Source organism: Myxocyprinus asiaticus, chromosome 50 (assembly GCF_019703515.2).
Source record: "Myxocyprinus asiaticus isolate MX2 ecotype Aquarium Trade chromosome 50, UBuf_Myxa_2, whole genome shotgun sequence".
Classification (NCBI taxonomy): domain Eukaryota; kingdom Metazoa; phylum Chordata; class Actinopteri; order Cypriniformes; family Catostomidae; genus Myxocyprinus; species Myxocyprinus asiaticus.
Genome location: NC_059393.1, coordinates 25,929,569 through 25,945,477, shown reverse-complemented (window position 1 = coordinate 25,945,477; position 15,909 = coordinate 25,929,569). Strand labels below are relative to the sequence as shown.

General features: G+C 42.0%; 3 protein-coding genes across 6 annotated transcripts in view; 2 read left to right on the top strand and 1 right to left on the bottom strand.

The window, feature by feature from the left end:
• LOC127439143 (choline/ethanolaminephosphotransferase 1-like) overlaps positions 1 to 15,909 on the top strand; it is a 154,923-nt gene that overhangs the window by 62,835 nt on the left and 76,179 nt on the right. The gene's annotated exons all lie outside the window — the stretch shown is intronic.
• Positions 2,086 to 10,045, top strand: LOC127439128 (retinoblastoma-binding protein 5). Of its 2 annotated transcripts, none has more exons than XM_051695214.1 (14): positions 2,086 to 2,252; positions 2,542 to 2,567; positions 2,984 to 3,156; positions 3,242 to 3,382; positions 3,668 to 3,830; positions 3,912 to 4,021; positions 4,156 to 4,275; positions 4,355 to 4,508; positions 4,882 to 4,953; positions 6,351 to 6,468; positions 6,557 to 6,626; positions 6,811 to 7,043; positions 7,215 to 7,292; positions 8,374 to 10,045. In XM_051695214.1, exons 1-14 carry the CDS (start codon positions 2,234 to 2,236, stop codon positions 8,424 to 8,426), a joined length of 1,530 nt encoding a protein of 509 aa, XP_051551174.1. In that variant the 5' UTR covers positions 2,086 to 2,233; the 3' UTR covers positions 8,427 to 10,045. The 2 variants fall into 2 exon arrangements, with proteins under 2 accessions (XP_051551174.1, XP_051551173.1); XM_051695213.1 differs by having other exon boundaries at positions 7,215 to 7,361.
• The window catches only part of LOC127439117 (uncharacterized), a 22,369-nt gene continuing 16,633 nt past the window's right edge, over positions 10,174 to 15,909 (bottom strand). For both annotated transcript variants that reach the window (XM_051695197.1, XM_051695196.1), the window contains 2 exons: positions 15,689 to 15,784; positions 10,174 to 14,877 (listed from right to left, as the gene is read on the bottom strand). In XM_051695197.1, coding sequence (XP_051551157.1) covers positions 13,342 to 14,877; positions 15,689 to 15,784 — 1,632 coding nt within the window. In that variant the 3' untranslated portion in view covers positions 10,174 to 13,341. The remainder of the gene's footprint in view (positions 14,878 to 15,688; positions 15,785 to 15,909) is intronic.

The window sequence follows — 15,909 nt, the reverse complement described above, 5'->3', positions numbered from 1 at the left end:
TGATTCTTGTGAGCTGGATCGTTTTGAATCAAAAACTGTTATGAATCAGTCAGAGTGGCTACTGAATTAATCTGACATACTTAATTACTGAATAATGTCATGTCTACTGTGTTATGTGTGCATCATGAGTGAACATATGGGTCATCATTAGAATTAACCCTTGTGCATCAATTTAAGGTACACAGAGGTAAATAACAAAAAAACAAAAACTGCAACAATTGATGAGACGCCTGTTATCAGAAGAGCTGCGGCCTCGAATAAACCCCACCTGATCTATATGTATAAGAGATGTCATAACCTTACTTAATCAGTTAGCCAGAATTTTTGACAATATTTTAATATCTAGCTGGATCAGATAAATTGGATGGTAACTCTTACACTCGCTTGGATCTTTGTCTTTTTAAAGAATCAGACTGATCTGGGCTCGTGTCATGGTTGGAGGAAGCTTTCCATTCTTTAACGATTATTTTCCATATATTAAAGGGGATATTTTTTTTATTTTTTTTAATTTTTTGGGGGGGGGGATTATCACAGTCTGGGATATGTCAATGATTAGCAACAACATTGATTTTGATGCATTATTATTTTTTGTGCAGTGTCAGATTTAAAATAAAACTCACACTCAGGAACTTAGAGGACAAAAATGTCTGCGTCAAAAACTTAGATTTAGATCTTAGATTTTTTAACCAACATCAGTCCTGATTATAACTACCAAATATTCATTCATTTTCAGGATTTTAACCCTTTAAATGCCAGTTTGTTTACATAATGCCACTGTTGTTTTTTACACACACACACACACACACACACACACACACACACACACACACACACACAGTTTTATCTGCATCATTTATTCAGTTGGCCTGCAGTGCTCTATAATACAGCAAACAGAGAATAGGGGAAAAGCTTGTTTTTGCTCCATAGGCTAAACATGAGAAAAATGGCGCCATCTGGTTGAAAGTGGAAAATGTAAATTTTGAAGCCAGGGCTCCGGAATGAAAGTATAATATCATAGAATTCATGATTTTATGCTTTAATGGCACTGGGATCAAATATTGCAGTTTTAATGGGTTTCAATGGGGACATTTTTGTCCTGAAGGTCCTGAGTGTAACTATTTTGTGTACACAGTGTATTATAGATGGATTATAGGAACTGAGGTTAAAATATCAAAATTCCCCTAAAAATACACACCTTTGGCTAAATGTATACCGTTGGCATTAACAGCCAGAATGATCGAAAAAACAAAACTGAAAAAGACAAAAATGTCCTGAAGGTCGCACAAGGGTTAAATGTGTAATAGAGCTGTAGCCGTAATGTCGATTTGTTGGTGAACTTGGAAGGTTAATTTGCCATGGGTTCCCAAACTTATAAGTAAAATAAGGTTTGTGGTAAACATTACTTGAAGTTACTATGACGTTTTGTTTTACAACATAAATTACACACAGCCATACCTCAAACGTGAATTTTGAAGCCCGCCATGTTATGAAAAATATACGTTGCTAACAAGTTGCTAGATAAGGACTACAAATACCACATGCACGTGAGTGGACAGACATGACAAAACGGAAAACTGTTGTAGTTCTTTTCTAGCACCATGTTTGCAACATACCTCTTTTTAAAACACAGCGGCTTCAAAATTCACGAATGAGCTATGACTGTGTGTAATTTATGTTGTAGGACAAAATGATAAAGTATCTTACCACAGACTTTATTTTACTTTTAAATCCACAACTGGCAATATAAAAACCCCATATGAAAATCTTTGAAGAACCCATGGCTCAAGAGTAATAATTCTCTTTCGGGTTTTTGGACAACAACCTGAACAGCTCTTTTATTTATGACAAGACATTATAAGTTCTGTTGTAATCAGTGATATTTACAAACAAACAAACACGCAATCAAACAAACAAAAGTACTAAAATATGTGTGAATGATGAATACGTTTCTTTATTTAACTCATTAGTACCTTTGCTTAATTTGTACCCAAATATTTAATAACGTATTTGTCATGAATCGTTGAATTTGGCGTTGTTTAATGTTTTTGTTCAGGCGCTCTGACGGGCGCTTTGTTTTGGGGTCCTTCTTCGCAGATCCGCGCCAGTCGCGCTGCAGTCGCACATCACGAGTGTTTATTATTATTATTATTATTATTATTATTATTCTTTTCACTTTTTAATGTAAAATAATCAGTTTTTTCTTCATCGAGTTTGTTTGTGAAAATCAGCAGCGATGAATCTGGAGTTGCTCGGTGAGATCTGAGTGTTAGCTCAGTGCTAACTGTTGTTAGACGTGTTTTCATGTTTATAAACTCTCAATAAACCTAATTATTATTATTTTAACACAAACATTAATAAGATTCTCTCTCTGGAATCACTAAATGATGTTTATGTATTTTGATGACCGTTCAGTGATGTCAACTGTTAATCTAATGAAGATGCTTTGTGATATAATTCATGTAAATCATGTAAATGGTTTAACTGTTAATTTTGCAGTATAATTTTGTGGTAATTAATCTGAGATGTGTTTCTGTCTCACAGAGTCCTTCGGGCAGAATTATCCAGAGGTACAGCAACACACTGCAACATATTTGTATTATTATTCTTTTTAAAACAAGTGTCTTGTTGATGTAAAGTGTTTATTCAGTTGTTTATGGAGTTATGTATGTGCCACAATTCTGCACATGCAAGATGGTATTAAGATAAATTCATTTTTTGTAAACGAAAATCAATTTTGCAATTGAATAAAGTTTATTTGAATGTGGATTTGCTCAGAATTCTTACATTTTGCTTTCTTCTCCTACACACTCTGTGTGGTGCAAAAAAAAAAAAAAAAAGACCTTTCTGCATGCTCAAAATATCATCTTGCGCATGCAGAACATTTTTGAGTGCTCAGAATACAATTTTGTGCGCACAGAATTGTGGCACAAATATAACTCCATAGTTGTTGGGCATCTGTTGTGTGTATTGTGTGTGTGTTTAGGAGGCCGATGGCACTCTGGACTGCATCAGTATGGCTCTCACTTGCACGTTTAACCGCTGGGGGACGCTGTTGGCCGTCGGCTGTAATGACGGACGAATTGTCATCTGGGACTTTCTTACGCGCGGCATTGCCAAAATTATCAGCGCGCACATACATCCCGTCTGTTCGCTCAGGTACAAACACACTTCTTCAGTGTCAAATATGATATATTTGTGTGTGTGTGTTTTTGTTGTTTATTGTTTGTTTGTTCATGAGCAGCTGGAGTAGAGACGGACACAAGCTCGTGAGTGCCTCCACAGATAACATCGTCTCTCAGTGGGACGTCCTGACAGGAGATTGTGACCAACGATTCCGATTCCCGTCACCCATCCTCAAACTGCAGTGCCATCCCAGAGACATGTGGGTCTTAATTATTTTGGTTAAATTAAGGCTTTACAATGCCTTAAATTGGAGACATACATGTACACCAATCAGCCACAACATTAAAACCACCTGTATAATATTGTGTAGGTCCCCCTTGTGCCGCTAAAACAGCGCCAATATAACATGCACAAAAAGGCATGAGAAAACTGAGCTCATCGATTATGACAAAATTCAGGAACTTAGTACGAGTCATGACAAAAGAGTTTAATTCTTATTAACCAAATATCACACACCGTATAAACAGTGTGTGATGTTTTCCAGGGATAAAGTTCTAGTGTGCCCTATGAAGTCAGCACCCGTTCTTCTAACGCTGTCCGACTCCAAACATGTGGTTCTGCCCGTGGACGATGACTCGGATCTGAACGTGGTGGCGGCATTTGACCGGCGCGGTGAATACATCTACACTGGCAATGCCAAGGGAAAGGTCAGAGGTCAAGTTTCTCTAGACATAGTGTGTTATTGACAGACTCCAAAGTATTTGACTTTAGACGTGGATGTGTTGTAGATTCTGGTGTTGAACACAGACACGCAGGATCTAGTGGCATCGTTTCGGGTGACGACGGGAACCAGTAACACCACAGCCATCAAATCCATCGAGTTTGCACGGAAGGGCAGGTCAGAGACGAATGATTCGTTTTTATGCTGTAATTCCAAACACTGTTTCTTAATTGTTTTAAAACAAAATATAATGGTCAAATATGAGCGTCACGTTGACCAAGACATATAAAATCTCTCCTCGTCTCCTGCAGTTGTTTCCTGATAAACACAGCAGACAGAATCATTCGCGTGTACGACGGCCGAGAGATTCTCACCTGCGGCAGAGACGGAGAGCCTGAACCCATGCAGAAACTACAGGACCTTGTGAACAGGTAACAAGGTGATCCGAAGCACAAGTGTTGTTCAAACAGCGTTTTATTGATCTGTGGCGTTGGTCTCCGTCTCCTGCAGGACGCCGTGGAAGCGCTGTTGTTTCTCTGGCGACGGCGAGTATATTGTGGCGGGATCGGCACGGCAGCACGCGCTGTACATCTGGGAGAAAAGCATTGGGAACCTGGTGAAGATCCTTCACGGCACGCGAGGAGAACTGCTGCTGGATGTGGCGGTGAGTCCGATATAAAGATGAGTCCTGATGGTCTTATTCTGCAATATTTTCTTAATAGATCCCCATTCAGGCACTTAAACCGCAGCTGTAACAAATTCTCCATGACATTATCGATACAGTGTCAGACTTCTATTGTGTGTGATCCCTTTGCTTGTGAGGACTGTGAGAGTTTTGATGTATTTGTGAATATCTGTCAGTTACACTATTGAAGGATGTTTTTAGAATCTGATTGTTGTGGAATTATACAGGACGACTTTATCACTGAGTAATTACCTTTGAAGATACTGTATGTTGTGTGTTTCACAACTCCTATCATACATGTTCTGATGTTCATGCTGGACTTCAGCTGTATATGTGATGTGTGTGTGTTCAGTGGCACCCTGTGCGGCCGATCATTGCGTCGATCTCCAGTGGAGTTGTGTCTATATGGGCCCAGAACCAAGTGGTGAGGAAAACTACATAAAGTACACAAACACAAACTGCATAAACTACACAAACTGCAATAAACTACACAAACAGCAATAAACTACACAAACTGCAATAAACTACACAAACTGCATAAACTACACAAACTACATTAACTACACAATCTACATTAACTACACAAACACAAACTACATAAACTACACAATCTACATTAACTACACAATCTACATTAACTACACAAACACAAATTACATAAACTACATTAACTATACAAATTAAACAAACTACATAAAGCTCAGAAATGTGATGCTGTTGTAAATACTGACTGTATTTGTAATGTCTGTGTGTTGTGTGTGTGTGTGTCTGTGTGTTGTGTCTGTATGTGTGTTGTGTGTGTTATATGTCTGTGTGTGTGGTGTGTCTGTGGTGTGTGTTGTGTGTATGTTGTGTGTCTGTATGTGTTGTGTGTCTGTGTGGTGTGTCTGTATGTGTTGTGTGTGTGTCTGTATGTGTGGTGTGTCTGTATGTGTTGTGTGTGTGTGTGTGTGTCTGTACGTGTGGTGTGTCTGTATGTGTTGTGTGTGTGTGTGTGTGTGTGTCTGTATGTGTTGTGTGTGTGTGTGTCTGTATGTGTGGTGTGTGTGTGTGTCTGTACGTGTGGTGTGTGTGTGTGTCTACGTGTGGTGTGTGTGTGTGTGTCTGTACGTGTTGTGTGTGTGTGTCTGTACGTGTTGTGTGTGTGTGTCTGTACGTGTTGTGTGTGTGTGTCTGTACGTGTTGTGTGTGTGTGTGTCTGTATGTGTTGTGTGTGTGTCTGTATGTGTTGTGTGTGTGTCTGTATGTGTTGTGTGTGTGTCTGTATGTGTTGTGTGTGTGTCTGTATGTGTTGTGTGTGTGTCTGTATGTGTGGTGTGTCTGTGTCTGTATGTGTGGTGTGTGTGTGTGTCTGTACGTGTGGTGTGTGTGTGTGTCTGTACGTGTGGTGTGTGTGTGTGTGTCTGTACGTGTGTGTTGTGTGTGTGTGTCTGTGTGTGTCTGTATGTGTGGTGTGTCTGTGTCTGTATGTGTGGTGTGTGTGTGTGTCTACGTGTGGTGTGTGTGTGTGTCTGTATGTGTGGTGTGTCTGTATGTGTGGTGTGTGTGTGTGTCTGTACGTGTGTGTGTGTGTGTGTGTCTGTACGTGTGGTGTGTGTGGTGTGTGTCTGTACGTGTGGTGTGTCTGTGTCTGTACGTGTGGTGTGTGTGTGTGTCTGTTGTGTGTGTGTGTGTGTGTGTGTCTGTTGTGTGTGTGTCTGTATGTGTTGTGTGGGTGTGTGTGTATGTCTGGTGTGTGTGGTGTGTGTGTCTGTGTATGTTGTGTGTCTGTGTTGTGTGTCTGTGTGTGTGTGTTGTGTGTCTGTGTGTGTGTGTGTGTAGGAGAACTGGAGTGCGTTTGCTCCTGATTTTAAAGAGTTGGATGAGAATGTGGAGTATGAAGAGAGAGAGTCAGAGTTTGATATTGAAGATGAAGACAAGAGTGAACCAGAACAGACCGGTAAGAACTAGTGAATATATATCGAATAATGATTATAGTGAATTTGAAGTCTGTTTTGTGTAACATTTGTGTGATGTGTGTGTATCAGGAGCTGATGCAGCTGAAGATGAGGAGGTGGACGTCACTACAGTTGATCCCATCGTAGCGTTCTGCAGCAGGTCAGTGTGATTCAAACACATCACACACACACACACACACACACACCTGATGAACTGCCGTCAGACTTTAAAGTACTTCAATGACAGTTGCGATACAATTGAAATGATAGTTTGCTACACACTAAGAACAGGAACCTGTTACTAAAGCACAGAGACTTACAGTATGTTTGTGTTTGTGCGGCAGTGATGAAGAGCTGGAGGATTATAAAGCACTGCTGTATCTGCCCATCGCTCCGGAGGTGGAAGACCCAGAGGAGAATCCGTTCGGACCACCGCCGGACGCCGCGGTGCAAAACGCCACCACTGAAGACAGCAGCACTGCAGATAAAAAACAAAGACAGCCATCTACAGACGGAGGTCCGCCCAAGAAGAAGATCCGGACCACTACTATCGAACTGCAGGGCGTTCCGAGTGATGGTGAGATGTGTTCTTCAGACTCAGCTGAAATGTTTGTTTATTCGCAGTGCTGCACTTCCATTGTATGTGCATTCCTGTATATGTTTTGCCTGTTTTCAAAGTTTTTTTCTGTGGTATTTGACCAGCATTTTAAGCTGTGAATAACCCAGAGTACTCTTGTCTGTCTCTCAGAGGTGCACCCGTTACTGGGGGTGAAGGGCGACAGTAAGTCGAAGAAGAAGGCAGCCGGGCGGCCGAAGGGCTCTAAAGGTAAAGAGAAAGATTCTGCGTTCAGATCCAAACTCTACAGGGACAGAGCGGAGGGGCTCGGAGTGCTAGGTAAGACCCTCAGAGTGACCTTTGACCCTGACTCACGCTTGCTCTGCGCGGCTACCTGCACTCAGTGTGTCCCTGCGTGGTTCTGGTCTGTTGAATCTAATGCCGGTGTTTGAGCTCAGCTGTGATTGGCTGTTACCTGGTTGCATCTACTTCCTGCTTGCCTTCCTGTCCTTCCTGCTCTGTCCCTGCGCTTCCCTCTGCTGCAAGACCAGATAATAACACGTGTGTTTGTGTTCATTTCTGCGACCACCAAATGGAACTGCGAATCACAATATTTAAAGGAATATTCCAGGTTCAATCTCAATCGACAGCATTTGTGGCATAATGTTGAATATGTCGCCCCTCCTTTTCTTTAAATAAAGCACAAATCGGGGCATGAGTGGCTCAGCAAGTAAAGATGCTGACTATCACACCTGGAGTCGTGAGTTTGAATCCAGGGTGTGCTGAGTGACTCCAGCCAGGTCTCCTAAGCAACCAGATTGGTCCGGTTGCTAGGGAGGGTAGAGTCACATGGGGTAACCTCCTCGTGGTCACTATAATGTGGTTCTCGTTCTCGGTGGGGCGTGTGGTGAGTTGTGCGTGGATGCCTTGGAGAATAGCGTGAAGCCTCCACATGCACTATGTCTCCACGGTAACGCGCTCAACAAGTCACGTGATAAGATGTGCGGATTGACGGACTCAGACGAGTCACTACGCCACCACAAGGACTTGGAGCGCATTGGGAATTGGGTATGCAGAACTTACCACACGCCCCATTGAGAGTGAGAACCACTAATCACGACCACGAGGAGGTTACCCCATGTGACTCTACCCTCCCTAGCAACCGGGCCAGTTTGGTTGCTTAGGAGACCTGGCTGGAGTCACTCAGCACACCCTGGATTCGACTCCAGGTGTGATAGTCAGCGTCAATACTCGACGAGATACCCAGACCCCGTATATATCATATTCGACTTCATGTCATTCTCTTTTAAGATGTGAATTCTGTTTCAAGTACATTGGTGATGTTTTTCAGGAAATCTCGTCTCATCGGCATTCAAGCAGCATGAAGTGCAGGGTTTTGACTGAAGCTGAAGAAAACGGCGCCCCCTGTCTGTGTGGATGAACATCGCCACACTTTTTATGGACTGTAAAGACTGAATTTGTTGCATTATTTCTAAGGACGTCACAGCTCAATGATGCTGCAGTTGGAAGCCTGACTGATCCATTCCTCGTGTAGAGAGAAAGAGAGAGCGATAGAGAGGGATGCATGTATTTTTTGTAGAGTAGAACGATCTGTCGCCGTGTAACAGAACCAGCTGGATCACACTTAGATATCCTACAACAATGCTGGTTTAGTTTTCAGTGATATCTCTGTACGGTGATGGTTTTTTATACATATTAAACCAGTTTTTTTGTTTGTTTTTTTGAGAGTGCTGTATTGGTTTGTGTTGTTGTTGTTGTTTTTGGCACAATAATGTTTTCTGAAGCACACTGCATAAGAAAAAAAAAATCCTAATCAGTATTTCCGTCTTGTTTTCCTTTTTAAATATCTGACATTTACTTGAGAAGCAAAATAGTGCAAGAAAAGATCTTCGATTATGTTTCTTTGTTTTTCCACGTTTACATTTTTTGTTTTTTATGCATAAACCCCACAAACTTTTGTTAAGATATACTGTAAGCTCAAAGCAAAACTTAATTCAAGGTATGTTCTTATGCATGGGGGATGCAGGGGTACGTGTCCCCCTCACTTTCAATAAAATCAAAGTTCATCCCCCTCACTTTTGAAATGATTGCTACGCCCCTGTTCTGAAGTAAATGTATCTTGTTTTTGAGGTGTTTAGATATTTATACTGAAAACAGAAATGCTGATTAGAAATGTTTCTCCTTTACAGTGTGTCAAGAACAGTGCTGGAATAAAATGATGCTGTAAGTTCATGCGATGGAAATACAATTCTCCATGTCGTGTAGTGCACTAACACTGTCTGTCCAGCAGGTGTCGTCAGTGATCTAAAAAATGACCTGAAAGACATTTTTTTCTGTTATTTGGTACCATTTTGCATTTTCTGCTGTTGGATTCCATTTTGTGTTTCTGTGTTTTATTGTGTTAGGAACATCTAAAGTTTACAGTTCATCTGTGCAGAATTGTTCCTCTTACTGAGTACCGTTTGAGCTGCTCAGATGGAGTAACAGATGAAATGTGTGTCCATCTGTTTGTCAGTCTGAGCTTAACCCTTGTGCGATCTTCGGGACATTTTTGTTTTTTTGTTAATGCCAACGGCATACATTTATCCAAAGGTGTGTATTTTTGGGGTAATTTTGATATTTCAATAATACACTGTGTACACAAAATAGTTACACTCAGGACCTTCAGGACAAAAATGTCCCCATTGAAACCCATTAAAACTGCAATATTTGATCCCAGTGCCATTAAAGCATAAAATCATGAATTCTATGATATTATACTTTCATTCCGGAGCCCTGGCTTCAAAATTTACATTTTTAATATTTTCCACTTTCCACCAGATGGCGCCATTTTTCTCATGTTTAGCCTATGGAGCAAATACAAGCTTTTCCCCTATTCTCTGTTTGCTGTATTATAGAGCACTGCAGGACAACTGAATAAATGATGCAGATAAAATTGTGTGTGTGTTGGTATGGATGTCAAAGTGTGTTTTGTATGTGTGTATTGAGAAGTGTGTGTGTGTGTGTGTAGAAAAACAACAGTGGCGTTATATAAACAAACTGGCATTTAAAGGGTTAAAATCCTGAAAATGAATATTTGGTAGTTATGATCAGGACTGATGTTGGTTTAAAAAATGAACTCATTGAAAGTGGAAAATAATATTAATATATATTATGGCAGTTTTTTGACTTGGATATTTTTGTCCTCTAAGGACCTCTGAGTAACTTTTGTTTATTGACGCACAAGGGTTAAATACTGACACTGAGACATCCCTGTTAAACTGCAACCAAAAAAAAAAACAACATATTCCTATAAAACAAGATGAATGTAAGAGTGATTTTTGCAGTGTTTATCATTCTGTCAAGAATAGGATCAACATGAGTTAAGAAAATATAATTTGTTAAATAATTGAGGCAAACATTTAAATATTATGTACAATCCACCTGGGTTCCCACAGTCAAATTTAGGGCTCAAAGTCATGGAAAAGTCTATAGTTAATATACATTTAAAATATTCCACTAGATAGAAATGGCTCTTGTGACTCTATGTATTGATTGTTGAAAATCCTTATCCAGTAATAATTTAACATTGGTAAAAATGTAGGGGTCTGGGTATCTCAGCGAGTATTGATGTTGACTACCACACCTGGAGTCGAATCCAGGGTGTGCTGAGTGACTCCAGCCAGGTCTCCTAAGCAACCAAATTGGCCCGGTTGCTAGGGAGGGTAGAGTCACATGGGGTAACCTTCTCGTGGTCGTGATTAGTGGTTCTCTCTCAATGGGGCGTGTGGTAAGTTGTGCGTGGATCGTGGAGAGTAGCATGAGCCTCCACATGCTGTGAGTCTCCGCGGTGTCATGCACAATGAGTCACGTGATAAGATGTGCAGATTGACGGTCTCAGAAGCGGAGACAACTGAGACTTGTCCTCCACCACCCGGATTGAGGCGAGTAACCGTGCCACCACGAGGACCTACTATGTAGTGGGAATTGGGCATTCCAAATTGAGGAGAAAAAGGGGATAAATAAACAAACATTGGTAAAAATGTGTTGGAATTGAGAGTCACTGACTGTCTAGTTTAGGGCACATATATCACACTTTCACTTGGTCGCTCAAAAATGTAGTTCTGAATTAAATGAAAGGGGTTGATTTCATTGGAGGGCCACACACACTTCAAGGAGTAGCTAATGAAAATCTCATCTTTATTACAAGCACATGTAGTACGTCATATTCCAAGAAAACCATTTCTAAAAGTGGAAACTCGATGGGAGAGTTCTGTTAGTCCGTGCGTCACACAGAAGATGTTCCATCCGTTCACAGCGCTTGACTCGTGAAAATGACGTGATTTCACCTCAGAAACGAGGGAGAGAGAGAGAGATGTGTCGCATAGTCACAGTTGTGAGGGAAAATTGTAAACACTCCAGTGCTTGTGCACCAAAAATAGTGCAGGTGGGGAAAAATCCTGATTTCCTCAAAAAAATTGCAAACATCACACACTGACACAGGTGACCGAAAATATTTGTTCACCTTCTACTTCGCAAAACCAATTGGGCCTCATTCATGAAACACAATAATTAATTTCCTTTGATTCGTAAACCATTCTTAATAATAAAAATCTAATTCCCAGATATCACACGTATGTCTCTGTTTTAGAGCGTTTCATCTGGAGAGCATCACAATCTAATAAACATCTGCTGAACATCTTAAAAAGATCAGATTTATCATAAACGTCTCAAAGACATCTGCTGAATGTCTTATTGGCATCCAAGAGGAAACGTCTTATAGACGAATTGCAGATGAGGAAACTTCAAGATGTAAACACACACATCATATAGACGCCTGGAAGACGTATTTTTTTACGTTGTTTGCTCATCTGCAATACGTCTATAAGACGTTTCTTCTCGGATGTCAATAAGACGTTCAGTAGATGTCTTTGAGACATTTATGATGTAGACTGTTTGTAAATCTGATCTTTTTAAGATGTTTAGCAGATTATGATGCTCTCCAGATCAAAAGATCTAAAATAGACATCTCGAGGATACATGTGTGCTATCTGGGTCTAAACCAGACTTCTCAGTGACGTATGTGCGCAATCTGGGCAGGGTTGTCGCGTTGTGCGACAATTGTTGTGTGCATCGTTCATAAAACCGTTCGTTAGTAAATTGACGAATCGTGCTGTGATTTATGTGGACATTATTTGTAAAACCATTCTTGCGATAATTATTTATTGCAACATTTTCTGTGTAAAAATCATTTATATAATTTTATTTTTACGTAAATCAAATGATTTGTGTAAATCGTTCTTAAATCAATTCCTATTAAGCTGTCGCATCATGCAATGATTAACGCAAATCTTACTTAAATTATTGCATCAAATATACATACGAATGGTTCCAAAACGATATACACATAAATTAATTCTGCTCGTGTCATGAATGAAGCCCCCTGATGCACTGAAAATATTGAAAAAGTTTGCAGGTTAGAACCAAAACGAACAGTTCAGTGCATCGTCAAGCTCGACAAATTGTTTTACCGCTGTTAACACCAAGTTAACACTTTTGTGGTAAGTTAACACTTTTTTCAATATGATTCTTTTAGTCTATAAAAAGTTATTTGTTTCTTTTTGTGACATAAATTGTGAAGAGCACAAGAAAAATAGTTTTAAAAATAATCTACAGAACTACAGTTATAGTGCAAGAACCCGCAAAACTCACAACATACACTCACATTCCACTGCTCGATCTCTATCGTAACTCGGCACACCTGATCACCGGCCCTGACTGCATATAGTAACTCACAGTCAGTCGTTAGATTATTCGATATTATTCCAAAAGAATCAGATTCGTGATTGAAACGAGGGGCTGGCTACACTACATAAAATTCACTCAGGTGGCGGAATTTCATATTTGTGCAAAAGCGACGTAATCTGGATGGCGTGTATTGGCTAGTTGCAAATAAAATGAAATCTCACTGTTAGCACCACCTTAAATTATCCATAACGTAAATTTTCGTTCTTTATTTTTCCAAGAAAATACGATTGCACCAAATGAAATTCGGTTTGTCTGGTATCGGCGTCTACTGTATGTTGTATTGCTTCATGCGGTCGAATCAAACTGGTAATTTCGCTCTGTAATAAAACGTCTCTTTACAACACAATGCAAAACAAGATACTGGAAATATAACACTTACAAATCAATTTACTACCGTGGAAACATTTGTATCTACAGTAAACCTCAATTTCAGGAGGTAGCTTTGTGTAGTGCGGGCAGATCCAACACACACAAACACACACACATCTAAACACACACTTGGCGACTGTTGCTATACAGTTGTGACGGTGAGTAAAGACGTGGGCAGCTGTAGGGCGTCTTCGCTTGCACCGAGCCGAGTTCCATGGGTCAGGAGTTCCTCTACGGTGGTCCAGTCGTCAAGCACCTTTCGGTTCCTCAGACGACTTAGTTTTCGCTGGCTCAGCTCGAGAACTGTACAATAGCTGTTATCTATGTTTGTTCCTCCCATGACCCCGCCCCCATGCGCCAATCCTGTAGCAGCTACGCCGCCTCTGGCCTGATGCTGTCGCTGTTTCTGCAGCATATGTTCGCGACGTTCAGTGCGACTCCAATATCGACCCATTCGGATGTCTGTGTGGCTTTCCTCGTCCGTACTCATGCCGCTACGTTCGTCCGCCAGTCGGGAAGCTCGATCCCGTAACATCTGGTTTCGAACTGCCCGCAGATTTCCGCTGGCCGTTTTCCGGGTGGCTGCAGTGGGCATGTGGCCTTCTAGTGTGCTGTAGAGACCGCCTCCGCCCCCCGCGCCCAGGCGGTTGGCGGGTTTAGGCCAGGTAACGTTGGCGTCCTGACTGGGCGTGTGACTCAAGGTGTGGAATCGCCCGTCTCGTTGTTGGCTGGGCGGCTGCTCGGTCACAAAGTTCTGCTGTAGCTGGGATTCGGTTGATGCTCGGATCCTGTTGTTGTCTTGGAGATTTGGAGGCAGAACGCAGTGATGGTTGTCAACTGGAGATATCAATGACGGCTGACTCATTGCATGTGCAGTCTGTGAGGCATGAGCAGGGTGTGCCAGGTGGCCCATACTGTGCATCATGGTGACGTCCGGTTCTTCAGATAGCTCCATCGGCAGGTCGATTCTGTGGCCGCAGTGATGCAGTGTTGCGCTGCAGTAGTTGGGCGATGCCGGGTGACTTGCCCGCCTGCGGTGCTCTATGGGCGCCGGGCGGTGATGCAATGTCCTGCTTCTTCTCAGCATTCCTGCGGAGCTAGGATGTGGCGGTGGCCTCCGCTGGCCAGATGGGGTACTGCACGTCGAGTGTACCGCGGGATTGAACAGTGAGCTGCTGCTTGAGCTGTGTCTGTTCAAACATGGTCGCTCCTCTTTACGGTACTGCACAGACGACACTCGGGATAAACCTCGTGACCCCCGAACAGCGGGTCCGCAGACGTTTTGAGGCTGCACCGTCAGTGCCTCAGGGATGGCCTCAAGCTCGCGGTGTTTTATCTGGCTGTCTCGCCGCTCACGGGAACACGGCTCCCCCTGGTGGTGCATGCGAGCGTTGTAATGGCGCATGCGTTTCTCTAGCAGTCGCTGGAAACGCAGAAACTCGCTAGTGCTGACGCTGTAAAATCCCGAGTCGCTCAGTTCCGACGAGATGAAGGATTCCGATGAAGGCGACCCTCCCCCTACGTGGCCGTGGCATTCCTCAAGCCCCTCCTCCGTCTCCACCCCTGACAGTTCGCCCTGGTGGAAGCTGCCATCTGTCCAGCCGAGACCACTGTCCAGCTCGTGGTGGAGGGGCAAGTAACCGACAGTTTTCTCCATCATGTTGTCATCGTCATCAGTCTGTCACACACAAACACACATTTTATGTAATTGTGACCACAAAGTCTACACATATGTTTTTCTATAAGGCCATTCGCAGAGCCTACCAAACCATATTTTTAAAGGTTTTTCCCACCCCAGTCTATTATAGTGGCATCAATGAGACAAACTCGGCCCCTAAACAGCACGTAAAAACAAAACAAATTGTGATTGGTTGCTTTTAATACAGTATCTTGTCTATGTGGGCAGTTCTTGACCAAAGTTAGCTGCAACGTGGACCAGACAATGCGTTTAGTGTGAACAGACCTTAAAGGAACAGTTCCCCTAAAAAGGTTTCAGATGCTTTACATTTAAATGATATTTGAAGTGAATTCATAGAACCGCCCTGTTGCAGATCTGTGCTGCGAGTCACTCTTACGGCAGACCGACTGAAAACATTCACGGTATTTATAATCGCCAGTTGCCTGGTAACACATAACTTACATAATCTGTGACTCCTCACCTCTCGGGCTGCGACAGATCGAGATAATTATGAACGCTAAAGTCACGCTACAGTTCTACGACCTACAGACACATTGGTGAACTCTGGAGTCCATTACATTCAGATATTATTGATTAACTTTCGAAGAGAAGGTGGATTGGTCTGTTTAAAAGTGAGACTCTTGGTAGTAATTCTACACACAAGTGCATTTTACAGAGAATGTGTTGAGATACACTTCGCAATGGCTACATTACCACCTTGTATGTGCATTAGATGTTCAATAATTCAATGGTCCTTCATCAATTATTCCTTAGGTAAGTTCCTTGTCATGCTGTAGGTCATAAAGCTCACCTGACTCTGGAAGCTTCTGGGTTCATCTAGATTCGTGCTGCAGCAGCCAATCAGACAGTTTTGTCCCTGAGAAACGCCACTCGAGAACTCGGGGTCCTGAAACGATAAAATTATACAATATCGAGCAAAGAACCAGACCGTTTCAAATCTAGCTCAAAGACTGAATCTGGCTTAATTTCTTAAAGGAATATTCTGCGTTCAATACAAGTTCAGCTTGATCG